General features: G+C 37.4%; 1 protein-coding gene across 4 annotated transcripts; it reads left to right on the top strand.

Annotated features, from left to right (window-relative positions):
- Positions 1-1,740: 1,740 nt before the first annotated feature.
- On the top strand, positions 1,741-7,532 carry LOC113006235. 4 transcript variants are annotated; one of them, XM_039454548.1, is made up of 5 exons: positions 1,741-2,002; positions 2,073-2,108; positions 3,039-3,212; positions 6,100-6,299; positions 6,919-7,330. In XM_039454548.1, exons 1-5 carry the CDS (start codon positions 1,822-1,824, stop codon positions 7,057-7,059), a joined length of 732 nt encoding a protein of 243 aa, XP_039310482.1. In that variant the 5' UTR covers positions 1,741-1,821; the 3' UTR covers positions 7,060-7,330. The 4 variants fall into 4 exon arrangements, with proteins under 4 accessions (XP_039310482.1, XP_039310483.1, XP_039310480.1 ...); XM_039454549.1 differs by lacking the exon at positions 3,039-3,212 and having other exon boundaries at positions 1,747-2,002; XM_039454547.1 differs by lacking the exon at positions 1,741-2,002 and having other exon boundaries at positions 2,066-2,108; positions 6,919-7,532.
- Positions 7,533-13,771: the final 6,239 nt, after the last annotated feature.

Raw genomic sequence — 13,771 nt, 5'->3', positions numbered from 1 at the left:
TATCTGTGTCATTTCTGCAATGTCACGGACCTTCACTTTGCGATTGTTCATTACGATTTTTAACACTTCACTCACATTTTCCGGTACAACGGCTTCCAATGGCCTACCCGAACGTTCCGCATCGTTTGTGTCCGTACGACCACGTTTAAACTCAGCATACCAACGACAAATCGTTGATTTAGATGGAAAGGAGTCCGGATAACATTTCTCAAGCCATTGCTGGGCTTCTACGGTGTTTTTACCCATTAAAAAACAATGCTTTATCAACACGCGAAACTCACTTTTTTCCATTTTTCAAACAAATTACAAAGTGACTTTGCTCTAACCTCAATAACTCAGCTGTTTGTGGTCCGATCGACGTGAAATTTGTACACGTTTCATGTGAAGGTTCGCATTCTAGGGAAACGTGGCCAGCTTGGTACTACTAGCGTTATCTCTGGGTTAGTCTCGGGACTTATTGAACGATGTGTTATTACGACTGATTCGGTCCACATCGAGACTGATCGTATAATACATTCACCAAACTTATAACCGAAACATGAGTTTTGTTTAATCGATCGATAGATTAACGCTTCCCTCTTGCATCATCTAAATATTGTTTCAACGTGCAGTAGCCGGACTATCGGCGCTTATTTTTACTAAGAAAGATATCTTGCAAGATTAGACATGCCACTGGGCGGCAACCGCGCACGAAAGAAAGCTCACGTAAACAAATCCATATTAACATTTCCCTCTTGCATCATCTAAATATTGTTTCAACGTGCAGCAGCCGGATTATCGGCGCTTATCTTTACTAAGAAAGATTCCTTGCACGATTAGACATGCCACTGGGTGGCAACCACACACGAAAAAGAGCTCACGTAAACAAATCTAAATATTGTTTCAACGTGCAGCAGCCGAATTATCGGCGCTTATCTTTACTAAGAAAGATACCTTGCACGATTAGACATGCCACTGGATGGCAACCGCACACGAAAAAGAGCTCATGTAAACAAATCTAAATATAATTTACACGTGTCATTAGAAGCCGGATTATCGGCGCTTCTCTTTACTAAGAAAGATACCTTGCACGATTAGACATGCCACTGGACGACAACCGCGCATGAAAGAGAGCTCACGTAAACAAATATAAATAATATTTCAACGCGTTATTAGCACAGCTGAAAGAGCTGTTCAGCGCTTTTCTCTCTCTCTCTCTCTTGCATCCACCTTGACCAAAAAATTATTAGAGGATAGCGAGCGTTGGGGGCGGCAGCGGTGGCGGCGGCGGCGGCGGCGGCGGCGGCGGCGGCGGCGGCGGCGGCGGCGGCGGCGTCGGCGGCGGCGGCGGGCCCCGCGGAAATAGCCGCGCATACCCCTTCTGCCATCGTAAAAAATCTGCTCTACCCAAGCAACACAGTTAGTTTAAGAATACGTTTAATAAACGTTGAAAATCAATTTTATACGTATAAACTGAAAAATAAACGTTTAAAATTTGAGACGTTTTTTATACTAATTTAATAAACGTTATAAAAACGTTTTATAAGACAAATTTTAGACGTGTTATTTTTAAAATGTAATTATATAATTATAATGATTGAAACGTAAAAAGTATAATATAAATAAGATATTTCATTATATTTAAAGGTTAATAATCTAGGAGAGTTTACTATAAATTTTTTTATTTCGAACAAAGTATATATATATATATATTATATATATATATATATATATATATATATATATATATATATATACGTGCGCATGCGTCATTCCTAGCGTTATTAGCGCCTAGTGGTACTAGAAATGTAGCATGCCTCGGTATAGCGTGATGTGGAGGGAATGCGCATAAGAAGTTTTACATATATGCGTATAGATAGGCCTAGAAGCGCGCGCGGTTTTGCTTTCCGTCTAAATTTAATCTTTTTCTCGTGTCCTTTTATCAATTTTTACTGTGTCGTTTTCGTTACTCCGTATCCTACACGTGTTGATAAAATATTTCTTTGCAACTCGTGCGCAACAGGTATGTATATTTATTGTGGCAGAAAGAATAAAAGGTTCAACATCTTATTATATTCATATTATATTTATAGGCATTGATACTGTGCAATTAATACCTGTGCAATTTGGTACGTATTATTAAATTTAAGTACGGTGATAACTGTGACGGAATTAAGGTTACGTTGATATCATAAACATAACCAAGCTTTTGGCTTTGTGCTTTTATGTGAATATTTTCAAGATATAATATAAAATATACAAAAGGTTGTTACGTTATTTATATATTGTTTTAATAGTTTTATATAGAAAGTAAGACAAAGTTTATTATGAATAACCTTTCAAAAAGACAAAAAAGTCGGCATTTTGCCAGACAAGCGAATGAAGAATTTAAGCAGCTAACATCTCTTTGTCGTAAAAGAAAAACTTATAATAGTGATTCTGATATCGAAACCGAAGGGAATAACATTCCAGTATTGAAACCATCAATAGAATGATCTACTAAACATGTACTGGCAGAAGATTATTTAAGCATATCCTCGAACACTCAAGCAGATAGTGATTTACATAGCATTGTAAATAATTTTGATTGGAAAGAAAATGTACCTCTAGAAACTGATTCATTAGAAACTGAATTTTTGAACATTAGAATTTTTCAGAAGTAAAATTACCAAAAATGAAAGTTCCTAATAAGATGATACAATCTTTGGCTAAATGGGCTCTATTACACAATATAACTCATTCAGCATTAGATAATTTATTACTTCGCTTTAACGAATTTGTCGATGATCTACCTTTAAAGAGCAAAACTATACTTCGCACACCCAGACAAGTGAATAGTTTGAGTTTAGATAATGGTTCATACACACATTTTGGTATCGCAAAGAGTCTTTTAAAATTTTTAAATGATTTAAATGAAAATGTAATTCAAATTTTAAAGATTGATGTAAATATTGATGGTGTTCCAATTTATAAAAGTAGTGGAATATGTCTGTGGCCTATTCTTGTAAGATGTATAGATATAAGAAATAAAAATCCTTTTGTAGTTGGTATTTTTACAGGCACTGGAAAACCAAAACCTTTGGATCTGTATTTACACGAATTTTTATGTGAGCTAAATGTTCTATCAACAAATGGTTTTTTTTATAATGGACAACAAATAAAAATTAAATTAAATGCCTTTATATGTGATGCGCCAGCTCGAGCTTATTTAAAATGTTGTACTTCTCATAATGGCAAGTATGGTTGTGAAAAGTGCTCCGTTGAAGGAGTTAGTATCTCACATCGAATGATATACAAAAATATTTTTGCTTTACGAAGAACTGATCAATCATTCCATAATCAAATTGATGAAGATCATCATAAAGGCATTTCTCCTTTAGTAAATTACAATATTGGTGCAGTAACTCAATTTCCTTTGGATGCTATGCATCTTTTGTGTCTAGGAGTAATGAAAACTTTATTGTTTCGCTGGGTTGTCAATGGAAAACCACCTTATAAACTTTCCTTTCATTCAATTCAGAACTTTACGAGAAAAATGTTGTTCTTAAGACCATTTATTCCGAATGATTTTGCAAGAAAAACAAGATCTTTAACAGAATTAAGCAGATGGAAGGCCACTGAATATAGGCTTTTTCTTTTATATGTTGGACCTGTAGTTTTAAAAGAAATTTTAGATAATGCAATTTATAAGCATTTTATGCTTTTACATTGTGCAGTATTTATTTTATCTAGTGCTGAACTCGTTAGATATATAGATTATGCTGAAGAACTTTTAAAAAATTTTATCTTGCATGCTGAACATATTTATGGAAATCAAATTCTAGTTTATAATTTTCATAATCTCATTCATACGAGGTGTGTTCAAAAAGTATCGCGAATTTTGTGTTTTTTCAAAAATTATTTATTTATTCATGAATATCTATTTTGTCCCCTTCAAAGTAATCCCCATGAGATATTATACACTTGTGCCAACGGTTTTTCCAATCTTAGAAGCACTTCAAAAAATCATTTTTTTTTATCTTGTTCAGCTCCTCCTTCGATGCCGTCTTTATCTCGTCAAGCGTAGCGTAACGTCGTCCTTTCATGGGCCTCTTCAGTTTAGGGAACAAGAAAAAGTCACAGGGGGCCAGATCTGGGGAATACGGTGGCTGCGGCATCATTAGTGTGTTGTTTTTGGCCAAAAAGTCGCGCACAAGCAACGATTTGTGAGCAGGGGCGTTATCGTGGTGCAAAAGCCAATTTTTGTTCTTCCACAAATCCGGGCGTTTCTGGCGGATTGCTTCGCGCAAATTGCGCATAACTTGCAGGTAATATTCCTTATTGACCGTTCTACCCTGTGGCAAAAACTCATGATGCACCACGCCCCTGCAATCGAAGAAAACTGTCAGCAAAACTTTCACATTCGACCGAACTTGGCGCGCTTTTTTCGGTCTTGGTTCGTGCGGCAGCTTCCATTGAGATGATTGAGCTTTGGTTTCCACGTCATAACCATAAACCCACGATTCGTCACCAGTTATGACCCTCTGGAGCAAATTTGGGTCGTCGCGGACAGAGTCCAACATCTCATTAGCAATGTTCATGCGATGCTGTTTTTGGTCGCAATTGAGCAATTTTGGTACGAATTTCGCGGCGACCCGTCTCATGCCCAAATCATTGATAAAAATCGAATGGCACGAGCCAATCGATATGTTTAGGTCCTCAGCAACTTCTCTAACGGTGATTCGACGATTGGCCAATACCATTTTCTCCACTTCATTAATTTTTTCGTCTGTTGTTGAAGTGCTCGGGCGTCCGGCACGCTCTTCGTCGTTCACATCTTCTCGGCCTTCTGAGAACATTTTGTACCACCGATAAACGTTGCTTCGGTCCAAGGTAGCTTCTCCGTATGCCACAGTCAACATTCGGAATGCATCCGCGCATTTAATTTCGTTTTTCACACAAAATTTGATACAGGTTCTTTGATCCATTTTTTTGAATAGGTAAAAATCGAAGACGATCCAAAACACGTGCAAGCAAAGCAGCTGTCAACAATTAAGTGAACATTCAAAATGGCCGAGCTTGTCGGCATAAGTGAGAGACATGAGTACCAACATAACGCCACAAAAAGATCGAAATTCGAATATACGTAACCCGCGAAAATTCAAAATTCGCGATACTTTTTGAACACACCTCGTATTTGTGATGATATTAGAAAGTTTGGTTTGTTATGGGATTATTCTAGTTTTCCCTTTGAAAATTTTTTGGGCAAATTAAAAAAATTGATTCGAGGTCCATCTAATCCTCATCAACAAATTTGTTTACGCATTAATGAGTTGAATATGCTTAAATTATCTATTAAAGAAGATAGTGTGCGGATGGTACATTCTCACATTAACGGTCCTATACCAAGAGAATATAGATATACAAAACAATTTCGTAAAATAATCACACCATCGTATACTTTATCAATATCAGACAATAACAGTCATATAGAACAAGATAACGGGACTATTGCTATAGTTAAAAATATTTTATTTGATGAAGTCCATACGAAGCATTATGTAGTTGTCAATGAATATAAAGAGATAAAAGACTTTTACAACTATCCATGTAATTCATCTATCCTTCATACTTTTAAAGTTTCTAATTTAAACCCAACACTTCATACATATGATTTAAAAAACGTGAAAAGAAAATTAGTTGCTTTACCAGATAATCAATCTGAAATTGATACATATATTATATTTCCATTATTACATCTTGATAATAAATAAAGTTTTTAAAATTAGATTTTTTGGATTTATACATAATTACTTTTGTTTTATATCTGTAATCGAATTATTATCTAAAAATGTATAAAATTGTTTAGTTGAGCATTAAATATATGTTGAGCAATAATAAGTTGCGTATAAAATTTTCACTAGCGGTGTTTATTATGAATTCTTAATATTATTAATATAAAGAAAGTTTAAAATATTGGAATTAAGTGATCAACTTGCTTTAATTAAGTTTTATTTATTAAATTTTAAGAAAAATATCAAAAGTAATTATTTTTTACATTTAATTAATAAAACATTTAATGTGGATTTAATATAATCGTTTTTATATATATTTGTATGATTATAATAGTATTTCTTTTAGAAATATGTATTGTGTGGCTGAATTTATTAAAACTGCAGAGACGGAAGTTGTACCAACAAAATGGGTTAATAAACAAGGTACTAAGTGTTTTTGGCCTTATTACAAAGGCACCGACCGAATTAAAAAAGCTATTTTATCAAGCGAAATTCCTGATCCAGAGAAGTGGGACGAGTATGATACCAGAATATTACATAAATATAGTGAGTACATTTGTGTAACAAATTTTATTTATTATTTTATTAATTTAACTTATTTGAAATCATATAAAATCTTTTAACTTGGAAATATATTTATATGTAACAAATTAAAAGAATTAAATCTGAAAGGCAGACTTTATATTGCTAACGATAAATAGACAAAAGTAATAAATGACAATAATGTTTGGATAATGAAAGGATTTCTTGCTAAATAAACACACTTTTTTTATTTGACTCGAATGTAATTAAGAATAAACTGAAAAATTTCAAGAATAATACAATTTCATGATCGATATTGCCCATGTTCAGAAGATAGAGATCAGTAAGCGTTCAGTGATTCTTTTATATGATTGGTTGTTGCCTTTAAGTGAAGAATCATTAAATCTAATTATAAGTGTAGAAACAAATCATAATAAAAAGAATCACTGATTGTGAGTATTCACTGATCTGTTTCGTTTGAACGTAAGCATTGCTATTTACTTCTATATTTATCGGTTTATATTGAATTCACAGATGCCTACAGATATCTCTGGCTCTAACTAAAAAAACAAAACCAGGATCTTATTTAAAATATAAAAATAGAAACACAATATATCACATGATAAACTTTGCTTAATTGCAGATACATATCAAGAAGCTCGCTCTCACTTATCAAAAGCTGTATATACATCTCATTTGGATTCGGAAGAAGATAATGAATGTAGACGTAAAAGAAAAAGAATATCGAAAACTTGGTCTTCGAGTGAAGAAAGTGTTATTTTAAAGAAACAAAAACAAAACAAAAATAAAAGTAAAATAAGGTCCCCACCTACAATAAGATTTGATAAATGTACTTTAGATAAGGAAAACTTTGTAAACTCTCTAGCAGAGTTACCACGTGAAAGTTCAAGTTCCTCTATTATAGCTACTACTTCTATGAATGACGATAATAATGATAACGGTAATAATGGATATAGAGATAAAAGAAGAATGTCGGAGATTTATTCTTCAAGTGAAGACAGCTTTGTTTCAAAGAACTCAAAGCAAAACAAAAATAGAAGTGAAATAAAATCTCCTAAAATTACCTCATTTGATAAATCTACTTCAAATAGGGAAGACTCAACTTTAAATTCTAACTTTCAAGAGGAATCATGTGGAAGAAATTTTATGGAAAATGAAAATTTCAGTTCATTTATTATGCCTACTACTAGTTCCATGAACAATAACAAAAATGCAGGTTAGTTTTTTTTATAAAATTAAAATATTTAATAAATAATTATATTTAACCATAATTATAAGTTTAGAATGCACTTTTGATCATTAGACGGTTTTTGTATAATAGTCTATTTTTTTATTTCAGATTATTTTAAATATACATATATATATATATAATCTTAAGATGTGTCATAAACCAACTATAGAACTGTATTAGCATATAAACCTCAACGATTGGAAGTTCAAGAAACAAATGTTCCAATAACATTGCCAATTGACAATGACACACAGCTTAATGAATTTGAGCAATATATTTCGACTACTGAAAATTATAGGATCATGGTAAGTGTTTCACTTTTTTAATCTAATTTGAATTCAGTGGATACTTCATTAATTTAATATTGTGTACATTTTTAGATATTGAAATTTAGTCATATTGGAGGTCATGGTACTGCAGGGATCACTAGAAAAATAATGAAAAACCTTATAACGTCTAAGTTTGCGATGAATTTTAATTGGGGAGGAAGAGCTCCAAAGAGGCCTTTTAAAGAACTTAAATCAAAGCATTTGCTTCTTGGTATGTCTTAAATTTATAATATAGATAAATAACTTTGTTTTATAATTTTATCTTATTTTTTTAATACTCTTAATTTAACTGGTTTTTCTTTATAGATTCTGTGCGTAAAGTAATTCCTTCGGCGTCAACGGAAGAAATTGAATCAGCCATTAAAGATTGGCTGAAACAAGCCAAAACAAGAGTTATGTCTCATCATTTCTAATCGTTTCTCCCAAAGACATATATATATAAAAGGTACTTTATTCCTTGCGGAGTACACTGCGGACCTCCGCTCCGCTTACAAAATTTAAACTTCGCAATTTTATTCCTCGCATCCCATCCAACACCTGAGAGAGAGAGAAAGATCATTCATCCATCCATACATCCACACTCATTCTCCGGACCTCCGTTTCCGCCGCATTTTCCTCTCTTCCTTCCACACTCTCATTCACACCCAACCACGCTCCTCCCTCCCTCATCTCCTCTAATCTCCTCATCCAAATCTCTCCCTCCCCATCTTCTCCCAAAACTTCATCCACCATCTCCTGCCATCCTTTTTCAACCCCCCAATTCGTGCATTCCTCCCATACGTGCTCCCAAGTTTCCATTCCCCCTCCACATATCCTACACTTCCTTTCTTCATCCCCTTCCCAATATCTATTCCCCATCATCCCGTCTCCTAACCTAAACTTCGCCACTCTCTGCCATCTTTGTTCCTTCCATCCCTTCTTTAGGTACTCTGGCACCCCCTTACCTTTCACCCTACCATACCATAAGTTATATCTCGAGCCCCTAATTTTCTCCCATCTTTCCTCCTCCTGCCACCTTCTCTCTCTTGCCACTACCTCTTCCCCCCTCAGCTCTCCCCCCTCTCTCATCTTTTCTATCTCAGTTAGGTTCCAGCTCTTCTCCTCGTAAAAGTCTCTCCTTTCCTCTTCCCATTTACCCACTACTTTTCCTACCTTCGCCCTGTCTCTCATTTCCTCCAAACACAACCTCGCCAGCTCTCCTCCTCCTCCTTCTCCCAGTTTCTTTTCATAGCTCCATGCCCTCAACCCTGCCCTCCCCCTTAACTTTTCCCTCTGCATTTCCTCCCTCACCATGTACCCCGGCGTGTACCTCCCAACCCCCACAATCCACTTCAAGAACCTGTCCTGTATCCTCTCTACCTTTTCCCTTTCTTTCCACCCCCAAATTTCTGCCCCATAGCTAACCACCGTCCATACCAACCTATCAAATAACCACATCCTTCTAGCCCAGTTCTTTCCAAATCTCCTCTTTCCTATTCCCCATACTTCTCTCATCACCACTGCTCCCTTGTTAACTCTCTCCTCTATATGTTCTTTCTGACCCCCATTTGCCATCATTACATACCCTAGGTATTTGTATTTTCTCACCTCTTCTATCTCTCTTCCTTTCCATTTCCACACCATCTTTTTCTGTCTTCCGCCTCCCCTTCTACACCTCATTATTTTCGTCTTTTCTACATTGACCTCTAGTCCCTTCCGTTCTATGTATCTTTCTAATGCCTTAATCATCCCTTTCATCCCTGTCTCCTCCTCTGCAACCACTGCCACATCATCTGCATACGCTAGCGAGTATATTTTCCTTCCCTTTACCCTTACTCCTCCCCATCCCTCCCTCTCTAACTCCTCATCCAAATCCGCCAGCAGTATCGTGAATAAGCATGGGCTCAGAGGGCACCCCTGTCTCACCCCTTTCCCCGTCCAAAAGTTTTCCCCTACCTTTTCCCCCACCCTCACTCTACTTAGGGTCTCCTCCAGTACCTCCTCGCACCTCACGACCAAGCTTTCTCTAACTCCCCTGTCCCTCATCATCTGTATGAGGATTTCCCTATCCACCGAGTCAAACGCGGCTTTCAGGTCTATATATAGCACTACCATCTTGCCTTTCCTTACTGCCACCCTCTTGTTTATCATATAATTCAGCACGTAGATCTGATCAATTGTGCCTACCCCTCTCCTAAACCCCGTTTGACTCGGTGGGAGTATCTCTTTCCTCTCCACCTCCTCCCTCAATCTCTCCGCAAGTACCGCTGCGTACACCTTGTATGCCGTCTGCGTTAGCGTGATCCCTCTATATTCTTCAACCCTCTCCCCTTCCCCCTTTTTCACTATCGGCACTACCACCCCCTCCCTCCACTCCTCCGGCAACCCCTCTCCTCTCCACACTCTGTCACATATTTCCCACAGCCATTCCTTTATTTCTTTTCCCCCATATTTCCATACTTCATTTACGATACCATCCCCTCCCGCCGCTTTTCCCTCCTTCAGTTTACTTACAGCCCTTGCTATTTCTTCCCTACTGATATCATCTTCCACTCCTTCTCTTCCCCTCACCTCCCCTCTCACCCTCCACTCTACTCCCCCCAACACCTTTCTAAAGTGTCCCTCCCATTCCCTCATTTCGATCCCTTCCGTGACTCTCTTTCTCTTTCTCCTCCCCCTATTTACTACCCTCCAAACATCCCCTTCCGTTTTTACACCTTCCAATTCTTTCTCCCATCTTTCTCTTTCCCTTCTTTTCCTTTCCTTACAATGTTCTCTATATCCCTTCCTCATCTCCTTATATTTCTCCCCATTCCCTCCTCTTTTCTTCCACTTTTTAAACTCTTCCCTTACTTCTCTTTTCATATTCCTACATTCTATATCCCACCATCCTCTCCGCACCTTTTTCTCTTCTCTCTCTACTCTTTCCAATGCTCCTTCCACTCTCTTTTTCAATTTCCTCCAATCCTCCTCAATCACCTCCGAAACATTATCCCTCTTGCCCATGTATTCCTCAAATTTCTTCCTTCCCTCTTCCGTCCACACCCCTCTTCTTTCTCTTCCTTTTCTTTTCCCAATCCTTTCTTCCCCCCTTCCTCCCCCCTTCACGTACACCGTTAATGGCTGATGATCCGAGTCCACCCAGTCTTCCACCTTCATCTTTACCACTTTACCTCTCGTATCCTCATTTCCGATTACATAGTCAATTACAGTCCCCCCTTCCCTCCAGTATATGTCCATTCTCCCTCCTCATCTCCCTTTATACATCCGTTCAGAATTGACCATCCTAATTCCTTTAAAAAACCACACAATTTCTTTCCCTCTCCATTCATCTTCCCATCTTTTGAATTTCTCTCTCTTTCCCCTACCCCTCCTTCTTCCTCCTCTCCTATACCTCCCCCCTCTCTACCCGTTCTCGCATTAAAATCCCCCCCTATTAATATACTTACCCCCTCCTCTCTCTCCTCCATCCACTCTCTTAATTGTCTCGTTTTTTCCTCTAAATCCCCATTCACGTATACACCCACTAGTTTCCACCATTCTCCCCCTAATTTGACTTTACTCACCTGTAAACCCACCTCTCTCCTTTTCCTATTCTCTTTTCCTCTTTCTATCCCATCCCTAATCCCTACAATCATCCCCCCCATTGCCCTCCCTTTTTTGCTCTTTCTTCCCGCTTCTTGCACCTCCCAAATGTATCCCTTCGGTAACCATCTTTTCACCCTCTCCCATCCTTTCTTCTGTAACCATGTCTCACTCAAAAACATCACATCCCATTTCTTCAATTTCTCCCTAAAGTCCTCCTCTTTATTTTCCATGCCTGCTACATTCCAAAATCCTATTTTATATTCTTTACTGTCCCTCCTTTTTCTATTCCTCCTTTTATCATATTTTCCATTTCCCTCATTCCCATCCTTCCCCCTCTCTCCCACCCCACCCCCCCCTTTTAAAAAACCTCTTTCCCTTTCTCCTCCTTTCCCCCTCTCTCCACCACTCTTGCATCTCTTCCCCTCCATTCCCTTAATTGATCTTTGATCTCATCCCATATCCACAATTTATCCTCAATCCACATTTTCATATATCCTACTCTTACCTTCTTTCCTTTTCTTCTATTCCTTTCTGCTTCCCTCTTTATCCACCACTCTACCCTTCTCTCTTTTTCCGTCAAGTCGTCCACGATCCACTCCTTCCTATCCCTCAGCTTCATCTTTCCCTTCATCACATCAATTTTCTCCCTCACACTCGCTAATCTCACCCATACCATGATCCCTCCCCCCTTATCTTTATCTTTATCTTTATTCCCTATCCTCCTCACCCCTTCCACTCTCGCTACCACCCCCGTTGCCTCTACTATCTTTTCAATCTCTCTTTTTAATTCCTCCTTTCCCTCCTCCTTTACTCTTACCCCCTTTATAATTATATTCCTTTTCCTCTTCTCCCTTTCCCCCTTTTCCCTTTCTAATTCTAGTCTCCTCATCCTTTCTTCTAGTTCCTTCGTTTCACTCTTTCCTCTTATCTGCATCTGCTCTATCTCTTCTACTTTATCCTTCTCCCTTCCTCCCGTCACCTTCTCCGCCCTTCCCCTACCTTTCTCTATATCCTCCACTCTTCTCTCCAAATTGTCTACTCTTTTCCTCATTTCCTCCATCCATTCCCTCATCTCCTCTCTACCGTCCCTCAATTCTCTCAATTCACTTTTCATTTCTTTAAAACCTTCCCTCACCTCCCGTAACATCTCCCTTAGCCCTCCTTCTTCTTGTCTTACCGGCGATCTCTTTACCATATTGCTCCTCTTAAAGATTTCTCCCTCCTCTACTCTAGTCTCCTCCCCCTGTTCACCCTTCCTTTTCTCTCCTCTCTTCAACAATTCTAGCAGTGGCGCACTATTTGATCTTTCCCTCATAAGACTTTCTGCCTTGCTCGGCCTTCCTACTCTTCTCTTTTCCTCTCCGTTCCCCTCTACTTCCTTTTCCCTCTCTTTCCCTCCCTTCTTTCCTTCCTCCATCTCGTCTTTCTTCTAACCTGCCAATTTTCCTATTTAAAATATTTACTAGAATGACTTTTTTATATTTAAGATTATCACTTTTAATCTAAGAAAACAAATCAATTAAGTTTAGGAAATGTAAAAATACCAAATTATATGTTAAGATATTATATTGGATACTCAGTAGATTACACCAATTCAAAATTTCCCGCGACTGCACTAACTCTCTCCTGCTATGCTTCTCACTTCTACCGCCCGATGTCGCTACCCTCCCTCTTTTCTGCTTCCTCTCTTTTCTCTATACCTACTATCCCTTCTAACCTCTAAATCCCGTCCCAACCCTACTATCACTCCTGTATCCCTATTCCTTTACCGCTGTCCTATCCCTTATTCTCCCAACTCCACCTGCTACTTCTCCGTCCCCTCACCCCCTCACACTCCAATCCTGCCCTTCTTCTTCTCAAAAACACACTCTCACCAAACACTCTTACAAACACACGACTGTCACTCTCGCTACCGGAAACGGAAGTCCTCCCAAAGACATATATTACACATATATATTTTTATTTTATTATTAGTAAAAGACATATATTACACATATATATTTTTATTTTGTTATTAGTTAAAGACATATATTACACATTTAATTTTTATTTTATATACTAGTCTTTACTTTAAAAATATGTTTTATTTTGTGATTATCATTTATGCGAATACATAACTTTGTGTAATAACTTGTGTATAACTTCTGTTTCTGTAAAATTTAATATTTACTTTTCGATTATATTTGATTATATTCGATTTTTTATTATAACATATAATTAAGTAAACAATTATTTTAAATAAAATAAAATTTCATTAAAAAATTAATATTTTTTTAAATATTACGGTTGGACACCGCACGATTGGACACCATTACTCATAGCGGCCGATGCCTAGAGTTTTTCTACTG

The sequence above is a fragment of the Solenopsis invicta genome, chromosome 10 (assembly GCF_016802725.1).
Source record: "Solenopsis invicta isolate M01_SB chromosome 10, UNIL_Sinv_3.0, whole genome shotgun sequence".
Lineage (NCBI taxonomy): Eukaryota > Metazoa > Arthropoda > Insecta > Hymenoptera > Formicidae > Solenopsis > Solenopsis invicta.
This window is presented reverse-complemented; position numbering and strand designations above follow the sequence as displayed.